Source organism: Lissotriton helveticus, chromosome 6 (assembly GCF_964261635.1).
Source record: "Lissotriton helveticus chromosome 6, aLisHel1.1, whole genome shotgun sequence".
Classification (NCBI taxonomy): Eukaryota; Metazoa; Chordata; class Amphibia; order Caudata; family Salamandridae; genus Lissotriton; species Lissotriton helveticus.
The window spans coordinates 1,199,132,275-1,199,154,580 of NC_136067.1; the positions used below are offsets into that span (position 1 = coordinate 1,199,132,275).

General features: G+C 43.6%; 1 protein-coding gene across 7 annotated transcripts in view; it reads left to right on the forward strand.

Annotated features, from left to right (window-relative positions):
• The window catches only part of LAMA2 (laminin subunit alpha 2), a 3,430,794-nt gene that overhangs the window by 1,784,836 nt on the left and 1,623,652 nt on the right, over nucleotides 1-22,306 (forward strand). For all 7 annotated transcript variants that reach the window (XM_078648920.1, XM_078648921.1, XM_078648915.1 and 4 more), the window contains one exon: nucleotides 18,912-19,018. In XM_078648920.1, coding sequence (XP_078505046.1) covers nucleotides 18,912-19,018 — 107 coding nt within the window. The remainder of the gene's footprint in view (nucleotides 1-18,911; nucleotides 19,019-22,306) is intronic.

The window sequence follows — 22,306 nt, forward strand, 5'->3', positions numbered from 1 at the left end:
CTCGTTATATGGCAGTAAATGTTGGGTTGCATACGATCCTTTGGATATCAGAGTGGAGTAAGATTACTGAAGGAAACGAGGAACTGACGTTCCCGAAGTACGGGACGTTCAGATTAGAGGTGTTACATCGATTGAAATCAGTCATGACCTCAAAGAGACCCTTGCCTAGACCAACCCAGTTTGAAGCCCTTGAGGCATGGCTTAGGGCAGCGCATGAAAGGAATATGAACAGACGACAAGAAAGGGTGAAACGCTCGGTAAGGGCAGTACAGGATGCCAGGTGGGATGCGGATGCTAAAAGATGGAGAGTGCATAATTTGGAAATAAATAAACTGTACCCAGTGTTAGAGGCGCCAGTAAAAAAAAGCCCCCTAGAAGAAGATGATGAGAGCGAAACAGAGGACAGCCTGATAAACAGATTACTGACAGACAGGCCACCCCCGTATAATAGAGCAGGGGGAGAGGTCGAGAATACTGAAGGAGAAAAGGGGGGCAATGCAGGAGAGCATAGACCGCTTCCCAGTTCAGAGTGGGATCCTGAGCCAAAGAAAGAGTTGCTCCAGCCTAGTCAGGTGCAACAGGTGGTCGGTAGGTTTGTGGTACAAAGAGCGCCGGAAACGGAAAGCGCCACATCCTACCCATTGCCAGATGCACTACAGGTACCTGTTACCATAGGTCCTATAATATCGATATATGACCAAGAGAGAGCAAGAGGGGAAGAACGGAAACGGAAAGACAGAGAAAGAGCAGAGCAGGCAAGGAGGAACGATACCACTAATTCCCCAAGTCAGATGCCGATACCCAGAGAGTGGAGCACCCCGATGCACACAGCAGGGGACCCAGGAGGAGATCCTGGGGGCCCTAGATGGCCAATGGATCTGAGGGGATCTGGACGAAAATCCTTTCAAGAGCTAAATGAGTACATGAAGCAGTGGGATGAGGCAGTGAAGGCTCAAAAGTGCATCAATGCTGCAGAAGCAGAAAGGGAAAGTCAGGACAGCAGAGCACGAACTCACTGCGGGGCTGGGGAGAGTAGCCCGGAGTGGGACTGTAGAGGGAGTAGGGGAGTCACCCATTGGGCCCGGAATGGAGGTAGAACAGACCTGGAAAACGGGGGCCCCGGGAGTGAAGGGGTGGCGTGCCCAATACTCAGTGAAGGGGAGAGGAGAGCGCAAGAGTACAGGAACAGCTTTAAGTGTCCACACTGTGTGCCTGGCACCAGAGAACAGAATGGGAGTTGTGAGAGGTCGCACCATAGTCCCTGTGATGACAGAAATGAGCGCAGCCCAGGGAATATGGGGAACCAGGAAGGATCGTATCGGATACTGAGCGATACGAGGCAAAGGGAGTGTAGCGACCAGAGGGAAAATAACAGAGAGATGTGCGGTGAGAGGAGAGAAGAAGACGAGAGTGGGCAGAGAGAGAGCAGGGATAAAAGGCCCGTGTTCCATCACCTTCCAAGATTGGATGGCCGAGCATGGGACCTGGAGAGATGGGAGCAAGGGAGGCCACCCATTAATTCTCCTGAGCCCAAACGCAGAGCTCGAAGTTGGGATGGTAGGGAGACCAGTGAGCCCCCTTCAAAAGACATATTGCGAGCTGAGATAAAAGCCAAGAGACTTGATGTCTCCAGCTTAAGGTCAGATCTGGATGACATGGTAGATGGTACCCTGCCTTTAGAAAGAATGGAAATGTATGAACAGGATGAAATACTGTATATGGCAAAGGACATCACACGAAAGGCGAGAGCAGTCCATGAGAAGTTAGTCGAACTAGCAGGCAAATATATGGTGGACTTGTCAAGAACCAAAGCATTACAGGGTAACCACAGGCTACATTACTCAGATCGAGATCTAGATGAGAGGAGAACGATTGGGCTGAAAACACACATAAGGGAACTGATTACTGGAATAAGGACATGGAGGGCACTAGATAAATGGGAAGAGAGGTGGTCCAAGAAAGGGACCGGCAGAAGAAGCATGATTGGTATAACACCAGGACAGCAGGGAATAGAAGCTTACCCTTTGCGTGAAGTTGCCAATGGGAGCTATGTACATGTCCCTTGGAGTAGGGGAGATTTAGCTGCTTTTACCACATCTTTCCCCAAGTTACGAGAGAGCCCCGTGGAGTGGTACAAGCAAGTCGAGAGGTTTGTAAAGATCTCAAAAGTCCTATGGATAGATCTGAACACGCTGTTTGACATTGTAGTACCAGGAGATCTGTGGACAGCATGCAAGGTTAGCGCTGAGTGGCCCACAACGGAGCCAGAGAGAGATGCTAGGACTAATGGGCCGTCCGAGATCGTGATGGCAAAATTCGAGAGAGTGATGACTTGGCTGAAAGAGAAGGTGCCAATGCAAGACATAGATTGGGTCAGAATAGACAGAACGAGACAGGAACCCAAAGAGACAGTCCATGAATATTACGAGAGATTGCTGAAGGCGTTTAAACAGTATAGCGGCTTGGATGTAATGGATCCAAAGGACATAGGGCAATTCGTGTCCAAGTTCGTCCTGGGACTGAGACCGGATATTAGTTTAATGATTCAGCAACACTCGATTTGTTGGCAAAGTAGACCCCTAGATGAAATACTGAGATATGCCAGGTACTGCTGCGATGAGGTAGACTCCAAGGCTAAGAAACTAAAAGAGAAGCTGATGGTGGTACAATTGCAGGCAGCAGGAAAGGGGGGACCGCAACAACAGCAGCAAGGGACAGGTACAGGAGGTAAGAAGCAGTACAGTCAGAACAAGGGTAATGAGGAGAGTACTACCTTCAGACCCAGAGTAGACATAGCTACCTTGAAGAAAACGACTAGGTGCCACCAGTGCAACGAGTTGGGGCATTGGAAACGCGAGTGCCCTTACAATGTAGAGATCGGAGAGCAAGAGATAGAGGAGGAAGAGGTCCAGAGCGCACCTATGAGAGGGGCGACGCCATACCAAGGAAAGGTGCTCAAAGGGGGGGGGGCTCCTCCCCGAGCCCAGTTCCCGCAACCTCCTCGAGTAGGGAGTATGGGTAAGACCTATAGACAAATGCCCCTGTTTGTGGAAGGTGAAGAGTGCTATTATGTGGACCCATTAACCGGACAGAGAGTGGAAAGAGAAGACTGCACCCTTGGGGCAGCCTTAGAGGTAGATCAGAGGGGACCCTATGTTGAAGCAGAAGTAGCAGGGTGCCCTACGACATTTCTGGTGGACACAGGAGCCACTAGATCCACGATCAGATCAGCTGCAGTTCCAGACCTGCCCATGTCTGGAGAGACCATACAGGTGGTAGGGGTCGCAAACAGGAGAATAACCAGCCAATTGACAGAACCGGTACAGGTGAAAATAGGGAAGTACAGCGATGAGCACCAATTTGTGGTTTGCGATTCAAGCCCTGTGTGTCTGCTAGGAAGAGACCTGTTGTGCAAATTGAATTGTACTATATATTGTACACCCCAGGGAGTGGAGGTATTGACTAATGATGATGATGCAGATTTCAAAGTTGCAAACTCAAGAATATGTGTGGAGCTGTACCCTACTTTGACAGTAGACGAGCTTCCCTGGGATTTGAGAGAGACAGTGGCATCAGAGGTATGGGATTTCACTGGGGAAGAGATTGGATTGGTCAAAGGGGTGGACCCAGTGAAAATTGTAGTGAAACCGCATGCTGAGTTCCCAAGAACACCCCAGTATAAATTGACTCCAGAAACGATTGCAGGCATAAAACCCGTGATCGAGTCCATGATTAAACAGGGAATACTGAAAGAAATCGTGGGTAGTCCATGTAACTCCCCGATTATGGGTCTGCAGAAACCAAATGGGAAATTTCGGATAGTGCAGGACCTTCGAAAGATTAATAACATAGTCGTTTCATGTTGTCCAGTGGTACCGAATCCATCAGTGATACTGTTTCAGATTCCATTCCAAGCTGAGTGGTTCACTGTGATAGATCTTTGTCAGGCTTTCTTTTCGATCCCTTTGGACGAAGATAGCCATTTTCTTTTCGCATTTAAGCTGGAAAATCGTGTCCTAACATGGTGTCGTATCCCTCAGGGGTATACAGAGAGCCCATCGATCTTTAACCAGCTTTTGAAGAAAAATCTTGAAAGTCTAGTGCTGCCCCAGAAGTCAGTTCTGGTCCAGTACATAGACGACCTCCTTGTGGCGTCAGACACAGAAGAAGCTTGCAGGGAAGACTCCATTGCTTTGTTAAATCACCTAGCTGCCAATGGGCATAAGGTATCCCCGGGAAAATTGCAGTACTGCCTGACAGAAGTACAGTACTTGGGACACAGAATTGAGAAAGGCAAACGAAAGGTGTCACCAGATAGGATAGAGGCGATCATGAAAATGAATGCGCCTCAGACCCAGAGAGAGGTCAGGATGTTCCTTGGGATGGTGGGTTATTGCCGACAGTGGATCGTGAATTTTTCACTGAAAGCAAAACCTTTGCAAAAACTGACGCACAAGGAGGTGAGTGATCCGGTACCATGGGACAAAGACTGTTTGATGGCATTCTTACAGCTGAGAGAGGACCTGTGTCGTGCTCCGGCATTGGGAATGCCTGATTACAATAAACAATTCTTTCTTTACTGTTGTGAGAGAGAAGGTTGTGCGTTGTCTGTGTTGGTCCAAATCCATGGGAATGCCCGTAGACCAGTTGCTTATTTCTCAGCTACTTCAGACCCAGTAGCCGCAGCGTTGCCCGGATGTCTCAAATCCGTTGCTGCAACGGGTGTCAGCATTGAGAGATGTGAAAATATCGTCATGGGGCACCCGTTAGAGGTGTGCGTGCCACATTCTGTTGAACTGTTGATGACCAGGACCAAAACACAGCATCTGACCAATAGCAGGCTCACGCGCTATGAGCAAGTTATTCTTGCTGCAGAGAACGTGACCCTCAAGAGATGCTCTGTTTTGAACCCTGCTACCTTAATGCCACTTCCAAATGATATTGATGATGATGATGAATATTCAGACCATGACTGTCTCGATGTGACTGAACTATGCACCAAACCCAGACCCGACATCGTAGATGAGCCACTGACCGACCCAGACGAAGTTTTCTTTGTCGATGGCTCATGTGTAAGAGACGAAGTTGGGCAGTTGAGAGCAGCTTATGCTGTTTGTACAATTGAAGGAGTTGTGGAAGCAGGGTGCCTGGAAGGAGTAAACTCCGCTCAGGTAGCCGAGATTATTGCCCTAACACGTGCTTGCTTAGCAGGCAATCAAATTCGAGTCACCATCTACACCGACAGCCAATACGGGTTTGGGGTAGTTCATGATTACGGGCAGTTATGGTCTCAAAGAGGGTTCATGACTTCTTCAGGCTCTCCCATTCGCAATGGAGAGTTTGTGCGCTTGTTGTTAGAAGCATTGCAATGTCCAGCAAGTATCGCAGTTGTAAAGTGCATCGCACATACCAAAAATGAGGACTTTGTTTCGAAAGGCAATAGATATGCTGATGAAGTTGCGCGGTATTGCGCAGAACAAGGTTACTCTTTCACAGAGGTGGATGTGGGTGGAATAAATGTGAGAACTGAATTAGCCATGATACTGGAAACTGTTGATACTTGGGATGAATTGTCAACCATGCAAGAAAATGCTCCTGATTCAGAAAAGGAAACATGGGTAAAGGCAGGATGTGTAATGGGTGAGACTCATTTTTGGGTCTCAGCAGACGGCAGAGCAGTGTTGCCCAATGAGATGGTGAGTCCAATGGCTAGACTCATACATGGTCCCGTACACTTAGGGAGAGATGCTATGCTGAGAGTGTTTAGACAGACTTGGTACAATCCTAAGTTTAGAATAGCAGCAGAAGCAGTGTGCCAGCGTTGTGTGACCTGCCAGCAGCTGAATGTAGGGAAAAGAACACCAGTTGCACTAAGTCACATAGGACGGTCTGGAGGTCCATTCAACAGAATGCAGATAGATTTCATTGAAATGCCAAGAAGCAACCGCCTCCGCTATGTCCTGGTGGTTGTTTGTGTGTTCTCCAGATGGGTTGAGGCATACCCTACACGTAGGTGCGACACCCTCACAGTGGCTAAGTTACTGCTTAGAGAACTTATCCCTCGGTTCGGGGTGCCGGCCTTTTTGGAATCAGATAGGGGAACACATTTTAACAGCGAGCTTGTGAAGATGATTTGTGTTGCGCTAAATATTGACCAGAAGCTCCATTGCAGTTACCGACCAGAAGCCTCAGGAATTGTGGAACAAATTAATGGCACGATCAAGTCCAGAATAGCGAAAATGTGCTCCTCAACGACCCTGAGTTGGCCTGATGCCCTGCCATTAGTCCTTATGAGCCTTCGTAGTACCCCAGACAGAAGAACAGGGTTGTCACCACATGAGGTGTTAATGGGGAGAGCAATGAGACTGCCATCTATTCCAGCTACTGCACTGTTAAATATCACAGATGATATGATCCTGGACTATTGTAAGGGGCTGTCTGACGCCATGCGTTCTGTGTCCCTTCAGGTGCAGGCTGCAGAGGTTCCAGCGTGCCAGGGCCCTTGCCATGACCTGTATCCTGGGGACTGGGTCCTGGTGAAGAAACATGTGAGAAGAAGCTGCTTGGATATTCGTTGGCGTGGGCCCTACCAGGTCATCCTGATCACAAGTACAGCTGTAAAGGTGGGAGGCCTGCCCAACTGGATACACGCGTCGCATACGAAAAGGGTTCCAGCACCTCTGGAAACAGCTCCTCTCTCGGATGGACGTCCAGCTGAGGACCAAGAAGCCATAGAGGGGGCTAGCCAAGCTGTAGAGGTGCCAGTGGAAGCAGGGAACGAGTCTGACCAAGCTGAGGACGGTCAGTACAACAGCGAAACAGAAGACGCTACAGAAGGAGAAGACAGCTGGGAGTACGAGTCTGACCCTGACAGGTCTGAAAGAGAGCGAGAACAGACCAGAAGGAGAAGGAGTAGAAGGGCACGTGGAGAAGCAAATTGGCCGCAAAGAAGAAGTTCTAGCCTGAGGTCAACTCCAGAAGCAACCCTTCCTCCGATATCAGAAGACTCAGACCCAGAAGAAGGTGCTCAGGGCGCTGAGGCACCGAACCGAAGGAGGTCAAGAAGAGTGCGTGTGCCTAACAGAAGATACTCCACACCTGAGTGGACATATCTGGCGACAAATGTCTGTGAAACCGGAGACAGGGAGGATCCGAGCGGTGGTGGTGTCCAGTTCTGAGCCCATTATCACCGTGGAAATACAACTGTTGGTACCCGGTGTCGAACAAGAAGGGTCACTAACATTCGTGCTCCCCAGACCTCCCCGCCTCAGCAAGTTAAAACACATGTTTCTTACAGAATTGAAATTCCCCGACTTTGGTACCACGATAACAGCACATGAAGAGCATACTCTTCGCATGGAAATATTGAACTATGCTATTGAAGCTGCAACCACAAATCTAATAGTCGATTGTTAAAGGACTTTGTAAATAAAGCAAGCAGAAGAAAAGAAGATTACCTAGCGCCCAGGAAGCAGAGAATTTTAGGGAACCCCTTGAGTGGATGGAGAAGGGCTAGGGTTGTCTTTTTGAACTGTGAAAGGACTTTTGCGAAAAAGGCTGTCAGCCTCCAGCTGTGTGGATTCTAAAGACAAAAAAAGGATTGAAAGAGACTGTAAAGGAACGAGAGGAAAAGAACTTTTTTGCAAAGAGAAAGGGAAAAGCTAGATTGTCTGACGAAATGGAGGCCGGCACCCCGAACCGCAGAGCTAAATGTATAATAGGTACACTAATAGTAGGAGTGATAATATTAATAGCTTTAGTGGTAACAATTTCTTATGTAAAGGGACATGAGGAAGAGGTAAAGGTAACTGATGCGAATTCTGTAGTAACACTTACACCCACTGTTGCAGGTGAGAAAAGGGAAAACACTCAAGAGAAAGCGTTATTGGCTGCAGAAGCCCGCAGGTTACATGTAGACGAGTCCCAAGGAGACTTTAGGTCAAATGCTTATGCTAAACTTTTGTATGAATACGTGGATGCCATGGAGGTTAAGGATTGCTACGTCTGCATGCAGTTGCCTGCGTCTGTAGATGAAGGAATTCGATATCATCACCTCCCTCTGACATATGGCATTACATGTAGCTTATTGCTTAGTATATTTTATGAGAGAGATAGTTTTGAATACTATTTCTCCAATTATGATTCTGTGTTGCCAGAAGTCCCGAATTATAAGCAGATGAATAAATGGGATTACTGGAAGAGTGAAGACAGATTGGCCAAGTTCTTCATTCCTTGGATTACCTTAGATACTTCACATGCCCGTAGAAATAATCTGACATGCAAGGTTTCAGAAGTCGAGAAAAAGTTCATAGGGCAGGTGGATGATCGTTACAGGAGACAAAAGATTTTGAAAAAATCAGGACAAGGGAAATTAGATTGGACCGAGGAAGAGAAGTCACACAAGAGAAAGGGTAGTAGTGGTCCAATAGCTTTAGATAAAGCGCAGAAAGGAAAGTTATGTCTTCACCGAGCCAAAACGTATTATGAAAATGTATACGTGGGTGAAGTTGACTGTGAACATGCTTTTAATTTAGAGTACTACACTAAGGATTTCCTGAAGGGAATGCAAGTGATTCCAAATGTGTATTTTGTATGTGGAAGAAATGCTTACGTGAGACTACCTGACAACTGGTATGGATCATGTTACTTGGCAATTGTCTTCCCCAAAATATATCATGCACAAGACTTATTGATCATTGAGGGCCAGACATCATCGAGGGGAAGGAGAGATTTAGGCGATGCAGAAATGGTTGGAGATGTCTTTGGAGCTATGTTCCCTCTTTTGGGAATAATCCTTAATGATGTTAAAATTAGACGACTGGCAACAGTTGTCGACAGGTTGTCTGCCAGCACTGCTCAGTCCTTAATGCTGGTAGAAGGAGAGATGCAATCGATAAGGGCTATGGTTCTTCAAAATCGGCTTGCATTAGATGTCTTATTAGCAAAGGAGGGCGGAGTCTGTAAGGCTTTGAAGGTTCAGGAATGTTGCACTTACATTCCAGACCTTTCAAAGCCCCTTGAGAAAGTTATTAAGAACATAACTAATATACACAAAGAGATCGAAGACTTGAGTAGAGAAAATGTCTGGGAAAAGGTGGGCCACGGAATGAGTACAGTTGGAGGGTGGTTTTCCACCTTAGGCAAAAGCTTTATTTGGTATATCCTAAAGCCTATCATCATAATATTGATCTGTGGGATAATATTGTGGGGATTGGTGAGGGTATTCAAATGGTACAGAGCAAGAAGGTCGGAAAGGGCCCAAAGAGAACAGTTGCAGAGATTGGCTGCCATACAAGATAATCAGTACAGGAGCCTGAGAGCTCTGGAAGCGCAGAGAATGCCAGCAATAACTGCAGTTTAAATGTTAGTGATGACCCCGAGAGGTCATCAAAGGGGGGAACTGAGAGAGCGCAAACTGATATAAATATATGAGTACATCACACTTACCTATAGAGAGCATAATTCATGAAGAGAAATGCCATGAGTGCTAATAGTATATGAAATTATATTCTAGATGTATAGCTAATATAGAGATTTAAGTAGAAGTGGAACTAATACAGAAATGTGTGACATTATATGATTTTATTAGACGTGATTATTTTGAATCTATGTCGTGTAGCTGTTAACATATAAGATGGTCTGTGGTAAAACGCAGAACGTGGTAGGCCTCAGGGCCAGAGCTGGAGCTAAAAGGGAAGGTGTTTCTTTTCACGACACAGATGGTTTAACGTTTTTGGTCATTGCATTAATGGGCCATGATTTAGAGTAATGTTTTCTAAATAATAGAATAAGAGTTTTAACATGCTTTAATTAAATGAAGAAATTGAATGCTATAATCATAATGTGAAATATTGTAGGCCTGAAATGTTTTAGCAGTGATTTACACGTACATGTCTGGGCTGAGAAATGTTGCAAGCCTTTTTAGAAGTCTATGAGAGTTGGGTTCTTGGCGGCAGATATCTGTCTGCAACAGGAAAGGGGGGATCCAATTATAAGTGAATGAATAGAGGTCTGTTCAGTAGACGGCCCAGACATGGAGGAGGGTTCTGGAATGTTTAAGGGGTATCAGCGGGCCGGAGAAGAGACTGAGAAGCAAGGTCAACTCTAACGTCTGAGGCCCAATACAAAGCATCATGGAAAAAGCCTGAAGTTGCACCACGTGAGAGGCGTTTCGCAAGGGGCGTCTCAAATGTTGTTGACTGTTTTGTATTAGGGACAGCACCCCTGGGTGGAGTTAGAGCAGAGACCTGAGGACCCTTTAGAGAGCGGATGGGTAGGCAGTGAGGGGTCATGACTGGAGAACTTTAGGTTTTCACCAAGAGACTTAGAGTGGGTGACTTCCCTTGGGGGTCATTCATTGCTGACACCTTTGTTAGGTTGGGATTTGGTTAAGTAGGGATACCATCTAGAACAGGGTAGGGACGCCTAACCTGTGTTTGTTTTCCTCCAACCTAAATGAAGGAGAGATATGCGTCTATGCTGATAGCTTTGCTATTTTTAGAACTTGTGTTAGTGATTTCTGTTGCTCGTCTGAGGGCTTTTCGAGAGCACATGTATGTAATTGGACCTGTGTATCTCGTGAATCTCATTCTGAGATGCCTGTATTTGCAGCTTATCATTTCTTTACAATAAACTTTTGAAACCTAGAAGTTGTCCGTGATCTTTGAGAGTAGAGTCCTTTCTTGGGTGAACTAATTTGCAGATAGGTGTACTGTTTCCTTCCAAGACAGGCAATAAAGGTTCAGTCGACCAGATCGAGGTTTGGATCAATAGATATAAGGTATCGATCAAAATCTCGCCCTTTCAGAATCCATTGCTACAAGTGCTGCATCCGGCCATTTTCTGAAAACCCCTAGTACAGGGGCTGGGGAAAGTCAGCAACTTAACTCCTGAGAATCAAACCAAGTTAAGTAGGGCACATCAGAGGGAATCCGAGAATGTTCCCTGTCCGGCGCCACAGCTGGTGAGGGCTGCGTAAAGTTGGGAAGTAGAGCTCGGTGTGGAATCTTTTGAAACAAGTCAAAGTGAACAAAAGTTTTCCAAGAGACAGGCGAGCAGAATGCACCCCCAACTGAACTCATCCTACGTCCCTGGGCCTCTGCTCACTGTCCTATCCGTCTCAGACTCAGTCACTCCCCCCTCAAAAGCTACACTGAGATTTTGGGTGAGCTTGCCCGCACCACCCCCTCACCCCTCCTGGCCGTGGTGCTGATCACGCTTCAGCCGTGCTCCCGGGCCTTCCCCCGCACGCTGATCAGCCCTGGGCAGCGCCTCACCCGGGCCAAGCACTGGGAGGCCCCCATTTTGCACCCCAACCCGAGTTGGCTCTCACCCCCTGGCGGGTCGCTTCACACCAGCTCCAACTCCTCTCAGCTCTCTGAAAACTCCGGCCAACTCGCTCTCTGCACTTACCAGCGTGCGGCGTCCCCCTGCGTTTCAATGTGCGCAGGCTTGGAATGATTGCTCGCTCAGTCTCGAGCCTCTTTGCTTCATTCGAATTGCATGCGCGATATCGGTCGTGTGCGAGAGAAACAAAACACAACTTAAATTAGACTGAGCCATTTTGTAAATATAAAGAGATAACCGATAGAGCTATATTGTGGAACTCAACGCACAGACTTCTAGTACAATAATCCAAACCTACTGGCGTTGGTTAAATACTCCCAAAATGATATACATCAACCTGGCAACTTTTCACTGTTGGGCATTTAGCATTAGATGCAAAGCTGAATGTAAACCTATTCCCAGCGGTCACATTGAATGTGCACCATTAGAACAAGTGGTCACCATTGTCCCGGCTGCTTCGAAAGTGAAAGCGCGCATGGGGCGCTAAACTTAAGCAAAGCATATCTTGCCTGCAGTAGGAAAAACACAATAAAGAAAATAGTGCTTACAAGACTCAATAAAAAAGTACTGTGTAACATCCGAAGTAAAGGGACCAGTAGCCATGGGAGGTTACAAATGATGACATGGCGGTACTAAGGGGGGGTTCCATGATGAAATATCGATTACTAAAACATCGACCTACAAAAATATCGCCACAAATACATCGTCTACAAAAATATCGTCACCATATACTTAAACAAGGATTTACACAAATATCGATATTTTTTTATCGACTACTCTAATATCGTTAACAATTATATCGACTACATAAATATCGACTACTACATTATCGACAATATTTAAAATAACATTACCTTCTACACTAATATCAACAACACTAATATCGACTACCTTTCTACTTATATTAATATAAAAAAAAATCGTCATTTTCTGTATAACCTTATATACACATTACCTTTCTGTTATTCACTTTTTCATAGTTATTTAAATTCAAAAAAGCTTTTCTAACATATATGTATATACAATATGTATTATTTATTTATATATAATAAGAAAAAATACATTAGTAATATAAAGGATGTATGACGTTACAACGCATACTTTTACAACGCATACCTTTACAACGAAATTTTTACAACGCAAAAACCATTACAACGCATGTATTTACAACGCATGTTTTTACAACACAGTTACCTTTACAACGCATACCATTACAACGTAAGTATTAGTAAGTATATAATAATATTTTTAATATAAATTAATTAAAATGAATAGATTTTAATTAAATTTAATTTAATTTAATTTAATTTCATTTAATTTATTTAATTAATATATTAATTTTTTTTTTACCTGTACCCCAAAAACACAAAACTGAGCCTGAAGCCTAAAAATACCCCTTTACCCAAAAACTAAAAACTGACCCTGACCCCTTAAAATACCCCTTTACCCAAAAAGTAAAAACTGACCCTGAACCCTAAAAATACCCCTTTACCCAAAAACTGAAAACTGACCCTGAACCCTAAAAATTCCCCTTTAACCAAAAACTGAAAACTGACCCTGAACCCTAAAAATACCACTTTACCCAAAAACTGAAAACTGACCCTGAACCCTAAAAATACCTCTCTACCCAAAAACTGAAAACTGACCCTGAACTCTAAAAATACCCCTTTACCCAAAAACTGAAAACTGACCCTGAACCCTAAAAATACCCCTTTACCCAAAAACTGAAAACTGACCCTGAACCCTAAAAATACCCCTTTACCCAAAAACTGAAAACTGACCCTGAACTCTAAAAATTCCCCTTTACCCACAAACTGAAAACTGACCCTGAACCCTAAAAATACCCCTTTACCCAAAAACTGAAAACTGACCCTGAACCCTAAAAATACCCCTTTACCCAAAAACGTAAAACTGACCCTGAACGCTAAAAATACCCCTTTACCCAAAAACTGAAAACTGACCCTGAACCCTAAAAATACCCCTTTACCCAAAAACTGAAAACTGACCCTGAACCCTATAAATACCCCTTTACCCAAAAACTGAAAACTTACCCTGAACCCTAAAAATATCCTTATACCCAAAAACTGAAAACCGACCCTGAACCCTAAAAATACCCCTTTTCCCAAAAACACAAAACTGACCCTGAAGCCTAAAAATACCCTATTAAATTACAATCACACAATATTTTTTTTGAATATAACAATAACACATTTTTTAACCCAAATTTAAATTTCAAATTTCGATTTTTTTATAAATTTTTACATAATTTTCACAATTTTATAATTTTTAACCCAAACTTTGTTTTTTAGTTTTTCGAATCATTCTTAGCATATATTATAAGAAATAAACAAACATAAAATATTACAAACTTGACTTATTTTAATATAATTAAAAAATGAATTTTCTAATTTCAAATTTAAATATTGAAATTTCAAATTTCGAATTTTTTATACATTTTTACATAATTTTCACATTTTTCTAATTTTTAACCCAAACTTTGTTTTTTTGTTTTTCTAATCATTCTTACCATATATTATAACAAATACACAAACATAAAATATTACACACTTGACTTATTTTAATATAATTTAAAAATACATTTTATAATTTTTAACCCAAACTTTGTTTTTTAGTTTTTCGAATCATTCTTAGCATATATTATAAGAAATAAACAAACATAAAATATTACAAACTTGACTTATTTTAATATAATTAAAAAATAAATTTACTAATTTCAAATTTCAAATTTCAAATTTAAATATTGAAATTTCAAATTTCGTATTTTTTATAGCAATTTTATTTTTTATTAAACATTATATAAATAAAACCCACACTTAATTACAAAATTATTATACAATACATTCAATTTCAATTAAATATAATATTTTTTCGTATTTCAATTTATAATTTTTTTAAATTAAATTTAAATTGTATTAAACATATTTTAATATACTACCCACCCTTATCCCCTATATCACCAACAACCCGCTACTAAATATTTTTTAAAAACCCATTAAATTAATAATTCTGTTATTTAAATTAAATTTCACATTTTGCCATTCAAAATAAAAAATAACTTAAAATTTTCTAATTTTTTACCATTCTATACATATTATTTACCCTACTTTTTTAAATTACTACCCACCCTTATCCTCTATAATACCAATAACCCGCTCCTAAAATATTTACAAACATTTAATTTATTTTTACATTTTGATCCCTATAATAATAAAAATAGACATTTAATTAATAATATTTAAACATAAAACAAATTTTTCTACACTTATATAACACATTCAATTATTTTGTCGATATTATATTCAACGATATTTCTCTAAACGATATTCTATACAACGATATTTTATTTTGACGATATTTTTGTCATTATACAAAATCGATATTTACAACAACGATATTTACTTCAACGATATTTTTTAAATTCGATATTCTTACCTCGATATTTATGCTAGTCGATATTATCCCGTCGATATTCCTGCTTTATACCCTAAGGGGGGACTAACAAGCCTATTAAGGAATGAGAAGCCAGCATTTACAAAGGACAAACACACAAGCCTATGAAAAATGGGCGAGGGAGTGGGCTGGGCTTCTCTCCATACTGAACCACTACAGATCATCCACAGAGCAGTGCTTGCTTGCTGGCTCAGGCTCGACATAAAAAGTCAGAGCTGCCAACATTGAACCTGGGGAACCACTGGTTCGAGTCTCAGCGTCGGCTCAACATCCTGTGATTCTGAGCAAATCACTTAACCCACCCTTGCCTAAAAAAATAATGTCACCTTGTGTAATGTAACTGTGTAGAGCTTTCAGATCAGTACTGAAGGTAGAGTTTGCGCTGTAAAAATAAAAAAAAAGCGCCTGACATATTACTCTGGTTTAAATATCGCTGCATTCGGAGAGGAGGAGTCTGTTGGCGGGTGGGGGGTGCTGTTGGTAGCAGTGGCTGATAGTCTTAGAGGGGTGCAAGAGTGCATCTGTGGGTGTGTGGCTTTAAGCCTATTTTGGGTGTGACAGTGTTTCCAGTAGCATCTGACTGCTACTGTGTGAGAGGTGTGAGAGTGCTGGTGGTAGTGTGTGACTGCCACTCTGTGAGGGGTTGGAGAGTACTAGCAGTAGTGTGTGAGTACCTGTCTTAGACGGGTGTGAGAATGCTTCAAGAAGTGTATGACTGTCTGTGAGGGGTGTGAGGGTGCTTGCTGTTGATAGTGTGTAAGTACTAGTCTTAGAAGGGCGTGTGAGTGCTTCAAGAGGTGTATGTATGACTGTCTGTTAGGGGTCTGAGAGTTATGTTGCAAGTGGAGTACCACTAGTCTTCTAGGAGTGTGCTTGTGCTACTGTGTGACTGCCATTCTGGAATGAGTGTGAGAGTGTTGAGAGATGTGAAGTGTTCTCACTCGTTTGTGCAGCATACATGAGATCTGTGTTGTGACCCCTATTCTTTGAGGGGTGTGAGTGTTGTTACACTGTGAGGGGTGCACAAGTGTTGTCCAGTGTGGCTGAGTGCTGCTGGGAGTGTGAGACTGCTTCTCTGCAAAGGATCTGGGAGCTTTTGTAAGTGTTAGACTGCTAGTTTGGGAGGGTGCTGTCGATGCTATGAGACTACCAGTTGTTTTGAGGTGCGAGAGTGCTGCCTGAAGTTTGACGCTGTCTTGAATACTTTCATGTATAATCGAACAGGTCATTTATAATAACAATGGAAAAGCCATTTATAGAAAGATCTGAGAGGTGATGTGGTGTTTCCTAAAGGGCTCACTCCTTTCTGTTTATTAGTACTAGGGAAAGTGTAACTCAACACCAGTTGAGGAGTGAATGATTGAATGGTGATTCACGCTCTCTGCACACACATATTTGAACACTTGTCACTGCAGAATAGTCTTTCGATGCATAGCAGCTTCGGGTGGCAGTGGAAACAACAGCAACTCTCACATTATCCCCTCCACTGCCTCAGTGCAGTGAAACTTTAAAAGCGGCTTCTAAGGAGGCAAAGGGAAAAAGGACAAACCAAAGTGCCCTCTTATTACGTCACTGCTATAACGAAGGCATGTGACCTGTGCATTAGGCGCAGATGCTGCTTCTTAAAATTGGTCTCCACAAAAACAAAAAAAAAGTGTTCTCACAATTACAAAACTTTGATTCCCTTCATAAAGCAAGCATTTGCAATGCAATAGGACTCACATTTTTCGTGAGACCTATTGCATTGCAAACCGGAGTGCAAGAGGGTGGGGGGACCAGAGGGCCGAGAAGGCACGGACAGCGGGAAAGCGGGAGTGCTTGCAGGGGGTGCGAGAAGGCACAGACAACAAGAGTGCGGGGGAGGGGGAAGAAGGCACAGGCAACAGGAGGGCCGGCAGGTGGGGAGCAAGAAGGTACGGACAATGTGAGTGCGGGCAGGGGAGAAGGCAAGGACAATGGGAGCACGGGCACGGAAGCGGGAACACATAGTGCTTCTAAATAACACGTACCGTACAGTGTAACACTCAAAGTAAAGGTGCCGATAGTCATGGGAGGATACAAATGACGACATGGCCATAATAAGGTGGGACTAACAAGCCTCATAATCAATCAGAAGACAGAATTTAAGAAGGACAAAGACAGAAACCAATGAAAAATATGGGCTGGGAGTGAGGGCAGCTTGTCTCCCATAGTCTACTACAGCATGCCTCGCAGAGCGATCAGTGCATGCGCTCTGCCCCTAAAACTCGACCTAAAAAAGGTGGGGTCTTTTGCTACTCTCGACAGCTCCACTGCAGGCACAGGCTCCCAGCCTCCCCTGCGTCCAATCCTGAAGCTGCTGTCATGCATGAGAGCAGCTTCAGGTTTGGCCTGAGTGCCGAGAATTTGCACTCCCAGGGAGACTCGGAACCTGTGCTTTGTCGTCTCCAACCCAGCAAAGTAGTTGGGTTGGAGAGAGCTTCAGTGCGTATGACAGTTTGGCCGGAGTGACACGGCCAACTTACCCGTCATGCGCACTGATAGCAGTGACCACCACTCTCTTCAGTGCCTATCATCCACCTAGCCCCACCCCTGAGACTTGGCCTGGAAACAAAATAAAACAATAATAAACCTGGGTTTATTATAGCTTTATTTTTATTAATGAGAACGCTGCTGGCAGGATGGGCGACTCTCCTCCGCCATAACGGAGAAGATGCCACTGCCACGAGGACTTTTGGCTTGCTTGGGGCACTCTCTTGCACACTGTTATGATAAAAAGATGCATTAAGAGCAAAAACTTGGAGGCAATTTCTTCTGGTTGTGGAAAGATTTTAATTTTAGTTGCACCACAAGAGAAAAGAACTTCATATATAATGATTAAGACTTTATTTTTTAAACATTAAATACCGAATCAAACTTGCTACCTCTATGTATTCGCCGGACTGTAGTATGTTTCAAGATCCATCTTCCGCTTCCTAAATTAACAACAGGAGTTTTAAACCCAAGCTTTTCTAACTGAAGGCATAGCATTCACATGCATTGGATGGCTATATGTCTACATTTATGATTTCACTTATTTAGATCAGAATAAATGCATCCATATCAATCAAAGCTCTTTTATTGGAGGTGAATGGGATGTTAATTGCCTATAGAGAGCAAGTAAAAATGCATTTTCAGCATAAATAATTGAAAAACAATTGCACAGTTGCAGTCTTAACTGAGTGGTGATCATGCTACATAAGGTCACGCTCCTGTGGCTGTCTGACAACACAAGTCCTCACATAGAGTTTGACAGGCTGGTACTCCATCTCAAACATGATGTCAATCCATCACATTGTGATGGAGTAGGATATACTATAGGATATAATGCACTAGTAAATATACGGACAGGATATTCGTCATATTTGTGATGGTGTAACTCATCCACCAAAAGATCTAAGGGGCATATTATCAAGACTCGGCGATGAAATTATCGCCGCTTTATCGGCAGGAAACTGCCGATAAAGTGGCGAAAATGGGCTTGATAATATGCTCCAAGGAATTCCAATCGAAGCGCATGTTAGATGTGAAGGACATTTAACATGAGCTTCGGTTGGAATTCCATAGAGCATATTATCAAGCCCATTATCGCCACTTTATCGGCAGTTTCCTGCCGATAAAGCGACAATAATTTTATCGCAGAGTCTTGATAATATGCCCCTAAATCGGGCCCTTATTCACCTGATTTAATAAGGCTGTGAAGCCCACCTTAAACCAAATGCAATACCAAAAAATACAGATTGTTTTCTTTGGAACTGAGGTAAGCATGTTTCTGTTTGCCAATGAAACTTATGTTTCTGTTTTGGAGAAATGCAAATGATGCAGTTGATGACTTGGCCATTCGAAGGTTTCCTCGCCATTTTGGCTTAAATGAAAGCTTTCAGTGAAACAAAATGGCAGCTGCTATTTTCTGGTTACAAATGCTGTTTCAGCTAGCACGTTTCAAATGTATGCACGTAACACTATCTAATATTCTTCAAAGAATGAGCTGGCAGCTGATATATGCCTGAGTTTTTATGGATTCACTGTATTTTGATTGATATAATTGACGCTGTAGTGTATTGTTTGTTTTCCAGCGTGCCAGTGCAATCTGAATGGTTCCATCTCCGAGACATGTGACTCCAAGACAGGCCAATGCAGGTGTAAGCCCAATGTACTAGGGCACAAGTGTGATGAGTGCATGGTAAGTAACCACTGTTGAAGCTATTTTCTTATGTCAACGGGCGTTTTCTTATCGGCCTTCTGGTGTATGTTGGTACTCTGGGCCTGATTCACAAAGGATCTCTGCACTCATGGCAGAGGCCTCGCAGTTGTGGTGGGGGACCTGCCCTCGTAAACATGCTGGCCAAGTTCTATTCAACTGTTTGGAGCTAACGTTCTTGTAATGCATGTCTAAAACCGGGGTTTTAAGGAAATGTTTGATGTGGAAAGGGAAATGGGATTTAAAAGCAATAGATAATGTCAAAACGAGAGTGTGCTGGAACGGAAGAAAAGGGAATTACTACATCATACTCTAAATGTGGTTATTGTGAAAATGCATACAACACTCAATGAAATCCAATACGTTTGTTTTTAAAAAAAAGAGTCAGACAAATCACTGTAGATTATTATGAAGAGCAAAAAATGGGATCAATAAATAATTTTTTTGAGTTTCTAAAACGCTTACATTATTGGTTTTACCTTTCAATGTAATTGTACAATATTCAAAAGGTCTTATGCGCGCTCTATTTCACTCAAATCAAATCAAATTAAATACAACTTTACTTCGGCAAAGCCATATACGTTTTCAATAAAATACACTAATAAACAGTTAAACATTCAGCTCATTGTAAGTGAGAAAATGTCACAAATACCAACATGGAATTTATAAATAACAATAACTGCAAAAATTGCTCACATGCAATTAAAAAGTAAGACAGATTAATGAGATACTAAAGAACCATGTTCCAATATGTCTCAATAATAAAATCTATAGTAAAAACATAATCATTTAATGGTAGCCCTTCTTTTCACCCACATCAAACCCACAAATGTTGCTGCTGCACAGGTGTATAAGGAATCCATTCTCAATAACCATAGAGCAGCACGAAGACTGGATTTGCCCAAATGGGTGCAACACATGCGTCACAAACTCAGGGCCTGATTAGGATTGCGGTTTTCCCGCATCCTCCGGGCCGGCGGAAGCCACCGCCGGCCCGGAGGATGCGGCAAAACCGCTGCGGACTGAAAAAGACCCCCCGCCAGATTAGGATGGCTGGGGGATCGTATTTCAGTCCGCAGCTTTTCCGCCGCGGACGCCTTCCGTCCGCGGCGGAAACGCTTCAACAAGGCTGGCGGTGTCTATCAGACACCGCCAGCCATATTAGGATTTCTGCTGAAAGATGCCTTTACACGGCGGCATTTCCGCCGTGTAAAGGCATACGGATTTGTGTTTGGGGGCCCGTTGCGGGCCCCCAGGGGTGAATGGGGGGTGCACATGGGGGGTACCTATGGTACCCCCCTGCATTTGCCGCGAGGTGCCTGCCGCTTTGTGCATGCAAATGCACAACATACATTTTTATCATTGCGGCGGGTGCTGCTTCAAGCAGCACCCGCCGCAATGATAACAATACAGGATGTGACCGCCAGGGTGGCGGTCACATCCTAATTAGCACGGAGGGACCGCCGCTGCCCCTGCGGACGGTCCCTCCTTCTCTATGGTGGCGGACGGACTCAGGTCCATCCGCAATCATAATCGGCCTCTCAGTTTGGTTAGTGCAACACGTGCACATTGCAGAGTCGGATCCCAACCATTTTGCAGTGAATTACTTCAAGGGAAGCATCCGAGCTCTAAATTGTTGGTATAGTTTTCTCTCTAGCGGCACTGTGATCAGATCCCAGTACTTCTCTAAAGCATGAACAGATTTGAAATTTTAAAAAGATCCCCTGTCTGAGAAGTACCTGCAAGTTTTTGCTCCTTCCTGTGTAATATAAATTCCCAGTACTGTTTTTTTCAATGCCTCCTTCGATGGAATTTGAGCTACAGTAGAAAAATGCCATAAGTAACCAAGGGCTAAGGAAGTCAAACATTTTTTAATTAATCGTAACCAAGAGATTTTGTTAAATCTATCCACCTTGATGATATCTTGTAGGGTGGCAGCATAGTGGGCCAACTCTGGGTAGCCTATAGTCTTCGCCAGTGAAGCAAACAGTGTAAGGATGCCTTAAGAGCTATCTTCTTAACCCCCACATCCAAAAATAGAGGATACAACAGAGTGCTGAGTGGGAGAAAAGCTAATGATCCTGAGCACCTATTCTCTGTTCGCTCCAAAACGAAAATGTCGCTGAAGCCCCACAGCTAAGCGCCATAGGGTGCAGTACCAAGGGCTTTGGTCTTGTAAACCTGCAGGACTGGTGCAATTGGCTTCAAAGAAGATTTACAATGTTCATTTAGAATGGCACCAATAGCTGGACTATGTTTCAAACAAGCTCTATATTTGGCTTTGTGACATGTTGGATGAACGTTTGAAGCCCAAGTATTCATGCCCTCATAACGTCCAGACTGGACTATGGGAACGTCCTGTACTTGGGGGCCAGTGCAAAATGTCTCCAGAGGCTACAACGAATACAAAGCGCGGCTGCCCGCCTGATTCTACTACTGCCCAGAAGAGCATCAGCAAAAAAAGCGCTCAGGACCTTGCACTGGCTATCGATTCGGGAGCGGGTGACATTCAAGGCCCTCTGTGTAGGTCATCGTATCCTACAAGGAAGGGGCCCTAAATACTTACACAGCCTTCTCAGTCGGTATGAGCCCACTAGACAGTTAAGGTCAAAGGGGACAGGGCAAGTTCATGTCCCCAAGCACAACAGAGTTAGAATGGGCGGACGCTCTTTCAGAGTCCTGACCGCCACCGAGTGGCATAGACTGCCACAAAGGTTGCGTCTTGAAACGTCAGAGTCCATCTTCAGGAGAGAACTTAAAACCATCCTGTTCCCCAAAGACTAAGCCTGTACACAAATAACCACGGACTCCACCTGTACCGATATAGGAGCCATTTCAGGAATGATCAGCGCGGGGACACATTAGTCAGTGTAACCATGCGCTTTACAAGCTGTATATAAATAAATAAATAAATAAATAAATAAATAAATAAATAAATAAATGAGTCGACCCTCTCTAGATTCTTGTCCTGTAATATTATACAGCCCTTAAACAATTTAGGGTTGCTAAATACCATACATTTAGGTTTGGCTACATTAATGTCTAGGCCTCGCATTGACAAAAAACACCAAATGTATTCAGAAGTTTTTGCAGACCACTCTGAGTTATTTAGATTAAAACGGTGTTGTCGGGGCGTGGCCAAGATGGCGACCGGGACGGAGGTCTGATTGCGGAGCTCCTCGCCCTAACCCCCTATAACCCCCCACAATAGCCCCCGAATTTGCTGCTTTGGCCCCCTGGCACTCCGCCCGAGGCAGCGCGGACCCACAG